This window comes from Ceratosolen solmsi, unplaced genomic scaffold (assembly GCF_000503995.2).
Source record: "Ceratosolen solmsi marchali unplaced genomic scaffold, CerSol_1.0 scaffold93, whole genome shotgun sequence".
Lineage (NCBI taxonomy): Eukaryota > Metazoa > Arthropoda > Insecta > Hymenoptera > Agaonidae > Ceratosolen > Ceratosolen solmsi.
In genome coordinates, this window is record NW_011948453.1 from 175,040 (window position 1) to 193,083 (window position 18,044).

Consider the following 18,044-nt stretch of genomic DNA (forward strand, 5'->3'; position numbering starts at 1 on the left):
TTCTCGTCTTCTTACTAGTTCAATCAAGCAGTCATCAAGATCGGATCGCCGTCCTACAAGTCAACACCACTTACACAGAGATCACCTCCAATACACACAGATTGTCTCCAACTAACACGTAAGGTATACACATTCGGCTTACTACCAACACACGGATCGACCTCACTGTACGTAAGTCACGCTATTACACACGTTCTTACGTGCCATCAATGCACCGAGATCGACTCCACACGTAAGCTACGCTATTACACACGTTCTTACGAATCACTAACACACGGCTCCGTGAATTAAGTAAGCAGCAATACCTAGACAACGGCATCATTGCCCTTCATCAGTGACGTCACACACCAACGCCACCAGTCAGGCCTCTCCAGCTTATCGGTAGCGGCACAGGCCTCTCCAGCTTATGGGTAGCGGCACCGGCGGCATCCTCTTCACGGCATCATCATTGCCCTTCATCAGTAACGTCACACACCAGCACCCCCACTCAGGCATCTCCAGCTTATCGGTAGCGGCAACAGCGGCATCAACGCTTGCCCCTCACCAGTGACGTCACACCAGCGCCACCACTCAGGCCTCTCCAGCTTATCGGTATCGGCAACGGCGGCATCAACGCTCCTCCCTCACCAGTGACGTCACACACCAGCGCCCCGACTCAGGCCTCTTCAGCTTATCGGTAGCGGCAACGGCGGCATCAACGCTCCCCCTTCACAGCGCGACACTCTTCACGGCATCATTACCCGTCATCAGCGTATCTTCCACTACCACTACGAGTCATAACCACCAGTAGGAGAATCACGCGTCACATCAAAAATACACTTACAAGATTATCACTCATATTACCTGAAGAAACTCTCACCTATTCATTGTATCATACATTCAATCTCACCTCAATAGACCACTGATTATTTATTATATCATTATATTCAATAAAAGGAAAACCAACTCATTCAAGGGCAGTGTTGAATTATTGCATTGTCCATTCCACTTGCCAGCAAGCCTCCCCTCATCATCTCACGGAAGCTTTTAGTCTGATCTCAGACAATAGTGTTATTTCATTTTCTAATTTTAGTGTCTATTAAGTGTTAGTATATTTAGTGTCTATAAAGAAGGGATTTATGAAATAATTTTATTTAGTTAATAGTTTATGCGATACCCTTATCGAAAAATAATATTGCGAAAACAGGTTACACTAACTACTCATTTATTTAGAAATTCATAAATATATATATTTAAAATCTTATTTTTTATTTAACTTAATATTTAATTCATCAAAACAAAATGAAACATATATATATATATGTGCCTGTGTGTGCATAATGAATTCAGCATAAAAGATAAAGACACAAAAAATTAATTTGTTGAAAATACTATTTTATAATTTGAAAAATAGATCTCTAATATTTGTACTTAATTTGTGCATGAAAAATTATTGAAGAAAAATAAAAACTTTATAAAATTATCTTTTTATAGAAGTATATTTATATCATATATGTTGTACAATTTTAAATGAAAAATTATATTTTAACGTAAGTTTTATATGAATAATTTTTATTAAACAATGAAAATATTTTTACCTTTTATAATTATTTAATATTAATATTTCAGCGATTATTTCAATAACAAACGTGGTAACATTAATTGTATATTTACTATATAGTTAGTATGATTGATTTCTTAGACATACAGAATCATAGTTGGATGGTTTTTTTCAAAAATTACTTAGGCCTTTTTATATAGATTTAACGTTTTTTTGCAAAGCCAAAAATCAATTGCTACCTCAATAATTGCTAATCATAATTTGCTACCTCACTGTAGTTCTTACATTTGTATCAATTCTCCTTTACCATTGTTTTTCATTTTTCCATTTACTAACTTTTACATATTGACACATTTATCAAATCAAGCCAATCCTAAGTGACATACAAAGCATAATTGAAAGTAACTATATATTAAGATGGGATGAATATAAAGTTATTTAATTTAATATACTTTTATTAAATAATCATACAATGATTCTATAGCAATATTAATATAATTATTTTATTTACTTAATAATTATAATATATACAGTAAACTCTTCGGTATTACTCATGTCGCCATAATTTATATTAGACTATATATAATATAATAAATTATAAACACAGCTCACTATATTTATAAATCTGCATGATGAATGTTAATCAGAAACTTAAAAATCTATACTATTATAAAAATTTTCATAATTACGACGTTTTTATGTTCTTTTCTTTACAATACGATTTTATTTTTGTATGGTTTCATAACATTAGTATCAGAACTATTGGTAGTTCTACAATGTCAATAAATTTTCGCGCCATTATTTACACAATTGCACATAATATTCACATGCGCGTACACGCGCGAATTTGTATATAATGTTATGCAATTATAAAATCATATTTTTCTTTAATTAATGTAATCAAAATATTTACTAGTAATTATTTGCAAATTATGTCCATATTTTTAGTTATGTAATTCTTTCATAAATTTTTATAAAATGCAGATTTAGAAAATTTTTTTTTTTAATTTTGACAAAAAATATATAATAAAGTATGAAAATTCGAAAAGTGCAGACAATTAGAATTAGGCGCGAAGAATTTTAGACATACGTAATGTTTACGTAAAATTACATGATCACAATAGCGTTGATGTTACATGATAAAAATTTCGAGTTCACTCTGCTTTCTATACATTGTATTTTCATTTATTTCGTCAAATGCAATCAACTTTGATGAACTTAATAATTTTACATAATTTTACATAAGAAGATTGCTTTTGTTTATAAAAATTTTAGAAGACAATGCTGTACAACACAATCCGATAGAATCTATCATTCCATCGTGACAGAGTACTATTTAATTAATAATTCTTTACACATACATATAATGTGACATGCGTACGCGCGCGCACGCACATATGCACACACGCATTTTTATTAAATCTAATTGTCATTTTTAAAAAATATATGTGCTTTACTTGCCTCAAAAGAGGTTTCTATTGAATTTTTTTCGAAGTTCTATGCAACAAGATAATGTGCATAATAGCACAAAGACACTGTACAAAGAAAATGTAATTCTCATAATAGAAATATACAATGGTTTATATATGAAATGCAATATCCATTTTATCGAATACTGAAATAATGAATGGGAGGCATCTTTTCTACTAAAAGCTAAGTGATTTGAATAATTGGATAGAAAAAAAATTCAAAAATATCCCATGGTAATTGTAAAATTGCACAATTTCGTCATGAAAATGAAGAAAATAATTTTGCTAAGAAAACAAATATGTAAAATTTATACAGCAAAAATATATTCCTGGTGTAGATTATTAGTACAGTATTTATTTTTTTCTTTCTTACTGTTTTTTTTAAAGTAGTTTAAAAAAATCATTTACTGCTGTTTCGCGTGATGATTCTCGACTTATACATATTAAAATCGCTTTCCATTGAATAGCGAGATAAAGACTAAATCAACAAATGTAACTCAAATAAAAATTTATTCAAGTATATTTAAGCGCATATTTATTTACATATGCATTTGTCTTACGAAATAGCTTTCTTTTTTTAATCAAATAAATATTTATTTGAATCATCCTGTACACGCAAACGCACTTACACATGCATACATTTATAAGCATTACGCATTTATTTTAATAGAATAATTGCGCATCCATTGCGAAAAAGTGACATACCTATGAGACATAAATGGAGAGAAAGAATTCTCTATTTCATTAATAACCGTATTACGAATTTCAGGCTGATGGCAAAAAGAACACTAAGAATTAGCGTTAGGTGGTTGACGCGGTCGGTCGTAGTCTCTACGATAATCCTTGTTTGGTCGCCAATCAGCCTGATAACTATCTCCTGGGTAATTTCGACCCCCTCCCGTACCGCGGAAATGTGATGATGGTATGTCCGCAGGATATCCACTACCACTACTACCACTTCCACCACTGCCACTATAGCTTCCTGGACCAGCATAACCATATCCAGCTGGCCCACTTGGATATCGATAATAATCACTAAAATAATTAATGTACAGTTTGTTTTTATTTAAAACCAAAGTTATTAAATTAAATAATTTGATTTAATATATTTTTGAACATCTTATAAATATGTGACAAATCTAAAATAAGTTAATCAATTTTGTTACAGTGTGTACATATTTGTACTTCAAATTAAATTTCATTATAAAAAAAAATAACTTACTTTCCTCCTCTTTTTTCATTCATATGGATTCGATCACGCTCCCTATCTCTGTCTCGATGATATCCACCTGACATCCTGCTATATAGATCAAATCTATCGCGTTTGTGATCTCCAAATCTATAATAATTTTCAACTATTTTTCAGTGTATCATAATGCCCTGAATTATTAAATATTTCATTTTATATAACAAAAATTTATTATAAATATTTCGTGTAATTTTATTTCTCCAAATTATTTAACAATAACAATTTTAATCGAATCGAACCACGTTTTTAATATTCATTTTAGGTACACGTTAAAATAAATATTAAAATAAATTATGTTAAAATTAAATTTAAGCATAAATATGTACTTTGAAAAATTCTCTTTTATACTCATGATATTGATATCTAATGCAATGTTAAGTGTATACATACATTTTCTTACTTTCAATCAATGCAAGAATCTGTATATGTTTACCTAGTATCACGTGGATCTCTATCTCTAGACATCCAATGTTCTTCGTCTCTTCCTCCACTGTAATGTCCACCAACATATCCACCACTGTCTCGTCTAACTCTATCATCCTTCATAACATTCAATCTATCCATATTTCTATCGCCGTGACTTCTATCTCTGTCTCTATCTCTGTCTCGATCTCTATCTCTATCTCTGTCTCTATCTCTGTCTCTTTTGGAATCTTTGTGTTTACTGATAGGAATATCTTTTTGCTCTTTGTTATGCCGTTGAGCCGAGTCAATACTATTTGTATTTGATGTTAAGTTTTGACCAGCCGTGACCGGTGTTATTGTGATAGCACCGATTGTTACAGAAGAGGAAGTACCGATATTACCTAGCGTAGATGCAGAAATCATATGTTTTTTTATTGATAAGCTATTTGAATTCTCTTCGGAATCTTCTACTCGGCGTTTTGGTGCACGAACCTCCTTATTTCCACTTTCATTTGAATTTTTAGAATTATGCTTATCATCGTATTTCTAAAAAAGTATATGGTAGTAAGATCAATCACTTATCATAGACAATTCAATATAAATTAAAAAAAAAGGAAATTAATTTAAAAAATCTTTACTTAATTATTCAGTAGATAATATAAAAAAATTATTACCTTCGTAATATTAGTCTCGTCTTTTTTCTCTGGACTTGATGTTGCACTACCTCCTTCTTTCTTTGTTGCATGTTTATATAATTTATAAAGTTTTTTTGCATCAAATTCCGTAAATTTAGATACAAAATACCACAAATTACTTCGCCATTCTTTTATTTGTTCTGGATCTTTATATTCAGAAAGACAGGTATTTATTTGGTTGCCAATTTGTACAAGGCATTGACGAGTGTGTGCCACTTGTTCTGATTCACTAAGTGATTGATCCGGCCTATCTAAAGCTTTTAACGCCTTTTTAACAGGTCGCATTTTTTCTTTACACTGAAAAATATATATCATTAAAAATAGTAGTCTAGTACAGTTAAAAAAATTAATTTTCTTAATTCACCTCATTAAATATAGATGGATCTAAATCCCCTAAAACGTCAAGTGCTCTTGGTTCATTATTTGCAGTGAAATGCATTGGTCCAGATTGTTTGGCTTTTTTATTCTTTTTGGCTTCTTTTTTATCTTTTTTAATTTTTTTTTCTTTTTTTTTATCTTCTATTACTATATCATTTTCTTCTTTAACTTCTTTTTTAACAATGACTACTTCATCTTCTTTCTTAACTGGCTGCTGTATTTATTAACAAAATAATCAATGTTACTTTCAGTCAAAACAACAAATTAAAATGTAAACATTAAATTTTATTTATACCTTTTCAATCTTTGGTTTGCATTTTTTCTCATCGCCGGAACTTTCATTTTCTTCAATTATTTCTTTTGTAATAGCAGATTTTACATCCTTTGTTTTCCTAGGTTTTCTTTGTTTTGCCTATAAATATCGACAACTTCTGAATATTACATTAACTTTAATTTATGTATTCAATTATATAAAAACTGATTTATAATATTTGAATAAAAGTAAATTAAAATTTTTAAAAATTAATTTTTTTTATATGTTGTAGATAACAAAATAGTATTTGCAAGGTTATATTAAAAAATATCTTTTGTTTAACAAAAATAAAAAATATTTAAAATTAAGCGATTTCAAAATATCACAAAATTTTTTTGACTTTTGATAAAAAAATTTCTACAAAAATGTTCTTTAAGAATGTTTAATATAACATAATTGAAGACTAAGTTGTTTAACCCCTTAAAAATAATGGAAATAAAGGAAATTGGTTGTTTTACCTGGGATAATGGGTCAAAGGAAAAATTATAAAAATTAGTCTGTAAAAAAGGATGTTCGTTTTTAGAAAAATAAAATGAACAAACAGTAAATTTAAATGAATAAAATCTTACAACTCCAAGTTTTTGATCCATTTGTTTTTTCAAAATTTTTAGAAGATATTCTCCACGAGCTTGAATACGCTTAATTTGTGCTTTACTGCCATTAAGAAGTATTTTATCGCCTAATTTTAAACTTTCATCCATTTTTATTGCTTCCCAGGAGCCCATTCCATGTTGATAAATTCCTTTTAACAATCTAGTATCATCCTCGATTGTCCATTCACAATCAAAGTTTGCTGCTTTCACTCTGGCAAAAATTAAATATAAATATTACATATTTTGTTTTATATCAAAACATATTTAAGACATTTATGTATATTTCTATTTTTGTTAATAAAATTAAAACAAATACTTTCATTTATAGTTTTAATTAAAAAATTGAAGAAATTGTTAATAATGATTGTTGTTCTTTAAATATTAAATGTGAATTTAAAAATGAATCACCAATTATTTTAAAAATTAAAAGAGAAACTATTTAACTTATGTCAATTAATTAAAATAAACATTAGAATAAGATATTTTTAGTACCACATTACAGATTATAGATTATACAGATTACGTATTATTTATATTTATATTTATATTTTATAAATACTTGATATCTAAATTCCAGTTGATTCTTTGTTCAAGATCCATAGGAAGTGCTTGGTCTAGTGGTTCAAGTTCTGAAATAGCAGCACTGAAAGATTTTGCATTAACCATCACACCACCTAATTTAAATGTTGGTCCTCGACGACGTTTCCGGCCAGGTCCTTTGCTCTCATCATCGTCGGTTTTATTTTCTTTAGAAAAAATACTTTCAGATTCAGCAAGACAAGCTTCACAGCGGGAGCGTAGTTGCTCCGCCAAATAAGAAAGTTCGGACATCGGCTTTTCATTTAGTTCTGCATCTACTGCGATTTCATCTAGTCTTTTATCCGGTGCAGGAAATTTTTTGAAACTTTTTATGAATCGTCTTATCTACCATAAGATTAAATATATAGAATAACTATTATATAAAATATTTATGATAAAACTAATAAGGAATATATTAAACAAAAATTAAAACGTTAAAAATGATAAATGAAAATAATTAAAATGTATTGATTGTTATTAAAAAACATAATTTTTCTACAATATGAAATCAATGAATTACCTCAACATCAGTAAAGCTTTTAACATTTTCTCGAGGTAACATTCGTGGTCTTCCTCGTTTTTTAGGTCTGCCATCATCGCTACCATCTTCATCGCTTCCTGAATCTTCATCTTCATCACTTTCGTCGCCTGATTGGGTCTTTTTTTTTCTTTTACCTTTATTTTCACTTTCATTGATTTGTTGTAAAGTTTTTCGACTTCTAGGTGGAAGATATAAATCTTCCATTTCCTTGGATTTTTCAGCTTCTTCTACTTTAGCTCTAAAGTTTTCAGGAATAATTTCAGCCTAAAAAGAAATATATTCAAGTAAATTAATATTTAATTATTTAAATAATAAAAAATAATAATAAAAATGCTAATAATTACCCAATCTTTACTTTCATCATCATTTTCATTCACTTGGGACACAATTTCAGATTCCTCCTCAAAAGCTGCAAAACTTGCTACTTTGAATGCTGAAAGTAATTCATCTCCAACTGTAGTGGGTCCTTCGTCTCTAGTTTCAGCTCTCCTTAAGATTTCATCAATATCGCACTATAAAACAAAAACATTTCATTCATTAAAGATAAATATTACTTTGTTAATATAAGAATTTCTTTGAAAAATTTTATACTGTAGGTTCTTCATCTCCATCTTCTTCATCTTTAAACAACTCTTCTGCACCAAATTTCAAAATAGCACTCAGATCTTCTTTATTAAATGGATTACTATTAGAATTTGCACCTTTTTTATCTAGCACTGTTCGACCAGTAGTATCCATCCTTTGAATAACTAAGTGATCAAGTACCATTTTTTGTTTGGCACGTTCAACAATTTCTTCTTCTACGGAACTTTTTGTTACTAGTCTATAAATATTGACCTGTAAATATAATACATATTTAAATATTTTATATAAAGTTGTAATTTAATAAAACCTAAATAGAGCTTTATACTAAAATTTTTTTATTATCAATAACATTACTTGATTTTTTTGACCAATTCTATGAGCTCTAGCTTGCGCTTGTAGATCATTTTGAGGATTCCAATCAGAATCAAATATGATAACTGTATCAGCAGTAGCTAAATTGATACCAAGCCCACCCGCTCTAGTGGATAATAAAAAACAAAAGTCTTGAGAACCACTTGCATTAAAGTGATCAAGGGCTTGCTTTCTTAATTCACCTTTTATACTACCATCGAGACGTTGAAAAGGAAAATGCCTCTTCTGAAGATACTCACTAAGAATATCTAACATTCTGACCATTTGACTAAAAATTAGAACGCGATGACCAGTTTCTTTGAGTCTAATTAATAGTTTGTCTAACAATACTAGCTTGCCAGAGCCACGTATTAGTTGTTGAAGGTAATCATCATTATTATCTTTTTTATCATTTTCATTTGGTTTTGTTAAAAAAGCATGATTACAACATTTCTTTAATTCAATTACAATATTTAAGAAAGTAGATGTTGAACCCTTGTTGCCTTTTCTCAAAGCATTGAAATTTTTTGTTAAAATCCATTTATAATATTGTTTTTGTAAAGAAGTCATTTCGACACGTAATATTTGTTCTACTTTAGCTGGTAAAGATTTTTCAACGTCCTTTTTTACCCTTCTTAAAATAAAAGGTTCCAGTTGTTTGTGCAATTTTGAATATCCTTTTTGAGCAGCATTATCATGTTCTTTTTCAAAGTCTTCCCATGAATCAAACCTATACATTTACTGTATTGAGCAAATTTGCAAAAAAGTTTACTCTAAATTATTTTAATAGAAAAAATACTTACTTATGTGGCATGATAAAATGAAGTAGAGCCCATAACTCTTTTAAACTATTTTGTAAAGGAGTTCCAGTAATGAGAAGTCGATGATTTGTATGAAATTCCGCTAATGCTTTATACAATAATGAATCGTCATTTTTTAACCGATGGGCTTCATCAACTAAAAGCACAGCCCAATTTAAAACACCTAAAAAAGCCTTGTCCTTTAGAACAATCTCATATGTCGTCAATATTGCATTAAATTTGAGTCTCTTTGAATCGTAACACCACTCATATTCCCTAATCTAGAATAAAATAATAAAAAAATTTTTATGAAAATAATATAGCATAATTTCTTTAAGGAGAAGTGTTTTAAGAAGAATCTATTATTATCATTATTTTTATTGAAAATCTTACTACATTTCGAGAATGAACATCTCCTAAGTAAGTAACAAAATTCATATCTGGAGCCCATTGAATCATTTCTCTTTGCCAAGATGTCATTGTTGATAAAGGAACGACTAATAAAAATGGACCATGAAGTTGCTGAGAATGAAAAAGGTAGTAAAGGAAACAAATAGTTTGAATAGTTTTACCAAGACCCATTTCATCAGCTAATATTACACTGTAACAAAAATATTAAATTATTCAATTTTGCTTAAATAAAATTTAAATTTTAGTTATTTATTATTGATTGAATCAATAGTACGAGCAATTAATTCCTAAATTATATTTACCTATTTTCTTTACACCATGAATGAATCATCCAATTTAATCCATCCATTTGATAATCTCTTAGAATACAATTTTCGTCTTTACCCATGTAATTGGGTTGCTCTTTCAATTGGTGAAATTTAGGTCTATATTTTAAGACCTTACAATGTTTACTAGGTGTTCTTTTAGAATCTTCGCGATCGCGGAATTCTTGAATTTTTTCCGGCCATTTTTTAATTATTAGAGCACCATCTTCCCAAGTAGCTTCTGAATAAGGTAAACTTTCCCATTTACAATAATAGTCTGGATGATCTGAGTCAGGTTTATCAGCTTCAGCTAAATAAAAAAATATTTAATATTAAAAGTATAAAACATTATATTTATATTGAAAATAAAAAAATTGTTTACCAATAATTCGTTCAACATTATAGTAGCTTTTTAAAAGATCTTGTTGTAATTCTAATTGACATTCAAAATAATCTATATCTTCAGGACCTGCATATTTTTTCCATTGTTTAATATCTTGTTCTCGTTTGATGAAGTTTTCTAATTTTTTTATTCCTTTTACCTAAGTATAAAAAATATAATTTTAAGTATCTTTTCAATGCATTTATATTTTTTCAATACATTTACCTTTTGAGTTGTTAAAGAATCTTTTGATTCCCATGTATTGTGTATATATGACCAACTCTTCCATTTTATCAAATACTGAATTTCAGTTTCTTCACCCACTAAGTTTTCAGGATTTTGATCTCCATTTTCTTCTACCGCATAAACAGTTGTCACATTCCCTACAACTGTTAATAAAACAATTATTACATAACATTAACAAATAATATTAATAAATATTAATCACTGTTCTGTAAGATTCATACCTCCTTTTTTTCCAATTCGTTGACCAAGAATTCTTTCTATAGTTTCTGCATTATCAGGTTCTGTAGGCTCTAAAGTTGTTTCATCTACTTCCATAAGATCTTCACTATCAGTTCCAGCTTCACTTTCCTCTTTATAACTTACTTGTGCACCTGTTCTCCTAGTTACTTGTCTATTTTAATAAATTTTAATAAAATATTCTATTCAGAATAATCAATGATATATAATCAGAATACATATATTTTAATATGATATAATGCTATCATTTATTTGTATAGTTTATGTATTATTTAAGGAAACTTCTTATTCTTATTTATTATTTTTTAAAACAAATTATATAAATATTGAGAAAGAAAATATGGAAAATTAAAGACTAATTCTTAAAAACTTGTCAAAATTTGAACATTAGATACTAGATTAATGATGTTATTAAATAAAAATTAAATTTTTATTTTTTATATTTTGTTATCAACATCTTATTAATAAAATTCAAAATATATGTTTAAGGTAAATGACAAATATATGTGTGTGTGTGTGTGTGTGTGTGTGTGTTGACTCGTTATTATATTATATTTTAATTGAAAATAAACCTTCTTTCATCACTATCGTATGAAGAATTATCAGAAGATTCAGAAATATGTTTTTTTCTTGTTTTGGCCTTTTCTTTGGCCTTTTGTGCCGCTCGCCGATTAATTGATTTACTAGGGGGTGGTCTTTTTGTTTCTGTATCTTCAGATTCTGATTCTGAACTTTCAGAATTCCATGTGTTCCGTGAGTTACTAAAATAAATTGAATTTATATATATAATTAATTATATTATTTATTTATTATTATATATATTAAATTAATAGGTTATACGTATTAATGTACTAATATAAATTTAATAAAATAATAAAATTAACTAATATATTTCTTTACAATAAAAAAATTCATTTTTATTTTATTTTTATAATTTGCATTTTTATACTGCAATCTGCTTATACTACTTAACATATTACGGAATGCAATTTAGAAATTACATAAGATAAAGAAAATTACTATAATACTCAAAATCAGCTCTTGATTTATAATTTATAATAAGCCTAAATAATTTTTTCTTTATTGTACTCGTCAATTTAAATGTTTGAAATATATTATGAAAAATATCCCAAAATGAGTGAAGTGTACAATTAAATTTATAGTAACCGATAAATTAAACAATTATTTCGTAAAAGTTCATATTATCATATTTTAAAAAATGATGAACGATTTTATATAATACTTACCTAATCAATAAATTAGATATAAGATATTATTAAAAATTTGTATAAACTATCATTAATATACTTTAAAAATTGCATAAAAGATAATTTAATTAAAAAAATCTGAGATCGGTAAATATATTATTATTAATTTTTGTTTATATAATTGTGAACAAACTTATTTAGTACAGAAATTCTTATTTATTCAAAATCATATTATTATACTATGGAATGTATTTTAAATATATTTTTCTTATACAGTAAACACAATTTTTATTATGTACGTAAATTAAATAATGCTTTCAAATTTTTAATTTTTAAATTAAATAGTCGAATATTTAAGAAAAGTTAATATTGGAAAATCATTCGTGCAATTTTAATTATTTATATTTGTTAAACGATAAATATTTGATAATGGTTTTATGAGCACCAATTATTTTCGTTTTGCCCATCAAAACAATGATTAATTATCATTATATTTTGGAACCTTTTTAAAATAAATTTGATTTTTTTAAATATCAACAGTTTAATAAATTTTCATTAATAAAATTTTGTATTCTCTATATTTTACCGACAAGTATAAACTCGATTATTCAAATTAATGTAGAATTTTAATATTTTCATACATATTAGATAAATTAATAATTAAAAAATAGATAATAGAAAGACGTTTTGTTTTATTCACCATTTTAATTTAATTATATTCTTAAGTTTAATTATTATTTTATTTGATTAATATAAACTTGTTCGTAAGATTTTCAAATTTTAAATTATTTATATAAATTCAACAGAATTCGATTATATGCTAATAAATTTAGTTAATTGATACTCAAATTTAAATAAAAGGTTTGTTAATTCGTTCAATTCTTTCTTTATTACCTTACATAAATTTTTTATTGTTCTTTTCGATGTATGAAAAACAAATTTTTCATGAAAACATTTATTAAAAAATCTTGATTGCATAATTTTTATTTGTATCTTTGATTATCAATTTTAATGCATACGATTAAAATATAATTTGTTGAATCATAATATTAAATTTTCTTATAAAATAATTGTGTAACATTTTTAATTTAATATTATTTAATTTAATATAATTTAAAACACAAACTATTCTAATTTAAATTAAAAATGAATTTCATTGTACAATGTTTACGATTTATAAAATTTATTTCTAAATTATTTATTTTCTATCATCCTTTTATATAAAATAATTATTATATACACATTTGTAACGTCTATACACGCGTATATGGTATAGAATCGAAAACATTATAAAATAAGTTGGTATATTATTTTATGTAGTAATTATCTTTTAGGTGATAAATAAACTGATCCTAGTTGCAGTACACTATTTGAATGCAAATTATAATGCACTAATATTAATTTCAACGTCGTTTAGGTGTAATAAAGTTTTTAAAAAAATGTTTAAATACTATATTAAATATAATATATATAATATACAGATTTACTTGTGCAAATACACAGGTATGCACATACACCTGTACTCATGCATATATTTACATTGGACATTTTCTATTCCAATATATATATATATATATATATATATATACAAAATTTGCAATTATATATAGATTAAACATATTATTTGTATATAGATGTACGATTACAAACAAAAACTATTATGCTTATTCATAATTTAATAATAATATATTACGTTTTATTGATTTATATTTGTTATTAACAACAATATTACTATAATAAAATATTTTTATATTAAATTTTTAGATTGAGTAAGTTAACCTATAATATATTATATACAATTTTTAAATTACGTAAGTTTTTGGTTTTCAATGCTGAATCTTACCTTTTTTTTTTGAGTTTCTTACGACTGTCATTGTCACTATCCGGTTGAGTTGTAAGTCTGTCTGGTTCTTTTCTGGAACGAGCTGATCTTCTGATGCCATATATATCAGGGTTTTCATCCCATTCGCGACTAGAATCGCTTTTATTTCTAATTTTTGTTTCTGTACTATGATTAGAACTTTTACTATGAATGCTATCGCTTTGTAAAGGCGCATCTGACTTATCAGACTTTTCAGAATCAGAAGCAGAGGCTGAACCAGAACCAGATGAGCTAGAATCACTACTTTCGAAGTAAAATAATCGTTTAATTAACTAATTAATAGACCTAATATGTTTATTACATCATAAAACATAACATACGTTGTGTTTTTAATATTTTGTGGATTTTAAACTTACCAGAAATTACAATTTGAATAAATTTAAAAATAAAGTAAAAACGTAAATCTAACCTAATTTTATTACAATAAATAAAAATGAATCAATAAAATTAAAAAAAATTGCTAATATCTTATACAAAATTTACTAAATTGAAATTCTATAATCATAAATTACAATCTAAATATTTAAAAATTCAATACTAAATATATAAAAACATAAGTAAATATATTATTATACATAATAAAGACAATAAATTTGATAATACTCATACTCTTTAATAAATAACTTTATTAAAGCATGCAGTTCAATGTTTATCTAATCAATATTGAATATAAAAAGGGAATATAACAATTAAGTAATAATATATCATATATTTAAAAATATTTAAGGAAGTAATATACGTGTCTTAAGAAATGGTTAAAATTTTTGTAAAATATTAGTTTTAATATAGCACAGAATCAATAATTAAATCTTTATATCATTAAATAATATATTTTAAATGCTTATATTCAATACATTTAAATTTCTAACTAATAAATTACATATTTTACACATACACACCTTTCTGATCCAGAACCAGATCCTGAATTACTTTCAGATGTACTACTGTCACTTTTACTCTCATTTTCAGAACCTGATACAGATTCCTTACCAGATTCAGTGTCTGTCTTCTGAAAGATAGGTTTTATAAATGATCCAAGTTTTAAAATTCACTGTCATAATGGCAGAAACATTGTTTGGAATAGTTTGTCTCATTATTACTTTTTATAAACAAATCAAAATAATAATTTTTAATGAGATATCTAATTCATAACGGTAAAAATGATCATATAAATAAAACTTGAAATTTGATTAAACAAAAAAAAAAAAATATATTCCACCATTTTCTGATAAATCCACCATTTTGAGATTTATTACTAAAGATAGCAGATATTTTGTAAATTATATTAAATTAATAACTAAAATGTAAATTTAAAACATATTAATTCTAAATGTGATATAGCAGGTAATTATATTTTTAATAATGAACATTGGGATATAATTCAATAAAATAGGAAACAAGAAATATTTGAAATATTAAATTTATTTATTATGAATTTATTCATACATTTTCTTATATGGAAACTTCATTAATACAGCTAATACAATTCATAAATTAATGATATTCTACAAAGGATTTTGCTAAAACCATTAATGTCTGTACAACTAAATTACATTGATTTTTCCTTACAATATTCGACATACGTTAAAATATTCTATAAAACAAATTGAAGCAAAAATCATTCTTTTAGCAACACAATTTAATATCGGCTTATACTAATATGTAAATCATACTTTTTAAAATTATGAATATTACCTAATTATTCAGTTAAATATCTAATTAATTAATCATAAAATTATGAAAAAAATTAAAAAAAAACTTTCAATAAAAAATTTATAGTTTGAACTGAATTACTTATTAAAATAAAATTACAAGTGAAAATTTTTCTTTTTTACATAGTAAATGAGTAACTTTAAAATAAAAATTAACTTAAAACTAAATATTTTATTAAAATATATTGGTTAATATAAAAACTGCATTTCTTTTACAAAATCACCATAATACAATAATTTAATTTAAATAAGTATTTTAATATTGTTATAATTACTTAATACTCAAAATATTCACTAGAAAGTAAATATAATTCTAATCTTTCAATGCAGTGAAGATCGCAAAAAGATTTCATGGTAATATTTAACCATTTTAATTCTATAGAGAATACTTTCATCATCTTATTTAAGATTAGAGATGTTTAATAATATATGGATAAAAATGTGGAATATTTTTAAAATTTTGATTGAAAATAATGTAGGGTAAATAGTAATAGTATAAGAATATTGTTCGTTATTCAATGTAAGATTGCATAGACCAAACTTTGGACTGAATTTGCAAAAATGGGTCCGTAAACAATTTTCAAATAAGTACATCCCTAAGCAATCACAGATATTAAGGAAATATTTGGACAGAAAATTGGGATGGAACACTAGATTTTAAGAGGTTTAATATCTCCGTAAGGAGTATGTAAACAAACTTTTAGGTTATTGCAAACCTAGAAACTTTGAAGAATGCAAAAAATATAAGTTAAGAACGACTTATCTTTGGGCTTTGGTGGATAATGAGCCAACGCCCAATGTTTTAAAAATTTCAATACAAGTATTTTAGTAATTTATTTTATTTGTTAAAACACTTTTCCCGTTGAAGAAGCCGGCGAAACTCTAATGTTCTAACGTTTTTCCCACTATTCCAAACCAATATCACTCGCCAGATGACAAATTTGTATATTCCATCATTCAATATAACATTACGTATAAAAAAAAGTCCAAAAGATCGAAGAAAAAACATCCTAAACCTTCATAAAAACGAAAAAGCCATCGGCAGATCCGTGCACACTCACCTGCATCATACCCCCGTGTACGCGTCACAAAGTTGTAGATCCAATGTGCGGCGTACGTTCGTAAAAAGAAAATTTTTATTATACTAGCAAGATAAATAATCAATACACTATAACACGTAATGTTCAAAGATTCACGGCTACGCGGCTTCGTGACATACCGCGATATTTCTCCAATTTTCGCGCACTATATGCTCACGAGCGCGAGCTTGGCCGCCATTTTGTGCCAGTCGACTTGTTCTCGTCTTCTCGTTCTTTCTCTCTTTCTCACTCACTCCTTCTCCTTCCTACAGCCGCGTTCGCCACGCACTCTACGAGAAGTTATCGTTATCCCATCATGCAATGCGCTAGGCCGTATGTTCCTATTCTCGCACTCATTTCCCTTGTCGAAGGAAAGCTGACGATCATTGACAGCCTCTTACATTCTCATAATTCATTCTTTTACAAGGCTAATCACACATTTTTTTCTTAACAAATGAATTGGTAAATAAACAATTTGAAACCTTTATCAATGTACATTTTAAGGATGCGATTTACATTTTTTTCTAATATTTTTTACGTTTTACTTTATAAGCAATAATCTATAAAAATAAACTTACAAAAACCTTTAAGCTTAATGATCGGCGATATTGGAAATTAAGAAAATATAGATTATGAACTAAGTTTAAATAACGCATAAATTATAACGTATTCCATGTCTGACGGTCAGAAACTAACCAATGACCTTACACCCGGGAAAGGTATATAATTTCGTGATGCTCCGATGCGGTCTTTTCTCGAATAACAACGCGCCTTCTCGACACCCATTGTTAATTCATGATATTCTTATTTTAAATTTATTTAAATCCCATTATTATTTATTTAAATGAGTGAATGAACTTTTTAATATTTAGAAAAATTATACCAGTAATGACATTAGTTTTGAAAAATTGAGTATTGAATATACAAAGGCAATGAATGTGTCAATTCTGATTCCGGTTAGCAATTACCCGGAAATAATTATTCGGGGACATTTCGTTTGGCAACGTTGTGTAGTACTTTCTCTATGTCCTCAAAGATTAGAAACCAGTGTTAATACGAATTCAACGATAATTTGAAGGTAAAA

The 18,044-nt window shown here is 26.9% G+C and overlaps 1 protein-coding gene across 1 annotated transcript; it reads right to left on the minus strand.

The window, feature by feature from the left end:
• Positions 1–3,384: 3,384 nt before the first annotated feature.
• Positions 3,385–17,432, minus strand: Chd1 (chromodomain-helicase-DNA-binding protein 1). The gene is made up of 22 exons (XM_011505199.1): positions 16,943–17,432; positions 15,069–15,178; positions 14,131–14,412; positions 11,652–11,840; positions 11,064–11,233; positions 10,822–10,985; positions 10,597–10,756; positions 10,212–10,524; positions 9,892–10,099; positions 9,502–9,779; positions 8,702–9,428; positions 8,354–8,599; positions 8,107–8,274; positions 7,742–8,026; positions 7,202–7,566; positions 6,619–6,853; positions 6,032–6,148; positions 5,723–5,950; positions 5,338–5,655; positions 4,692–5,209; positions 4,232–4,348; positions 3,385–4,044 (listed from the first exon to the last, which is right to left on the minus strand). Exons 1-22 carry the CDS (start codon positions 16,949–16,951, stop codon positions 3,798–3,800), a joined length of 5,454 nt encoding a protein of 1,817 aa, XP_011503501.1. The 5' UTR covers positions 16,952–17,432; the 3' UTR covers positions 3,385–3,797.
• Between the last annotated feature and the right edge of the window lie 612 nt (positions 17,433–18,044).

Bases quoted from the DNA above. Each gene is read 5' to 3' on its own strand.
- Chd1 (XM_011505199.1), bottom strand. The intron at 7,567-7,741 runs GTAATTCATTGA...ATCTTATGGTAG, and splicing joins AAAGCTTTACTGATGTTGAG to ATAAGACGATTCATAAAAAG. The intron at 5,951-6,031 runs GTATAAATAAAA...TAATAAATACAG, and splicing joins GCAAACCAAAGATTGAAAAG to CAGCCAGTTAAGAAAGAAGA.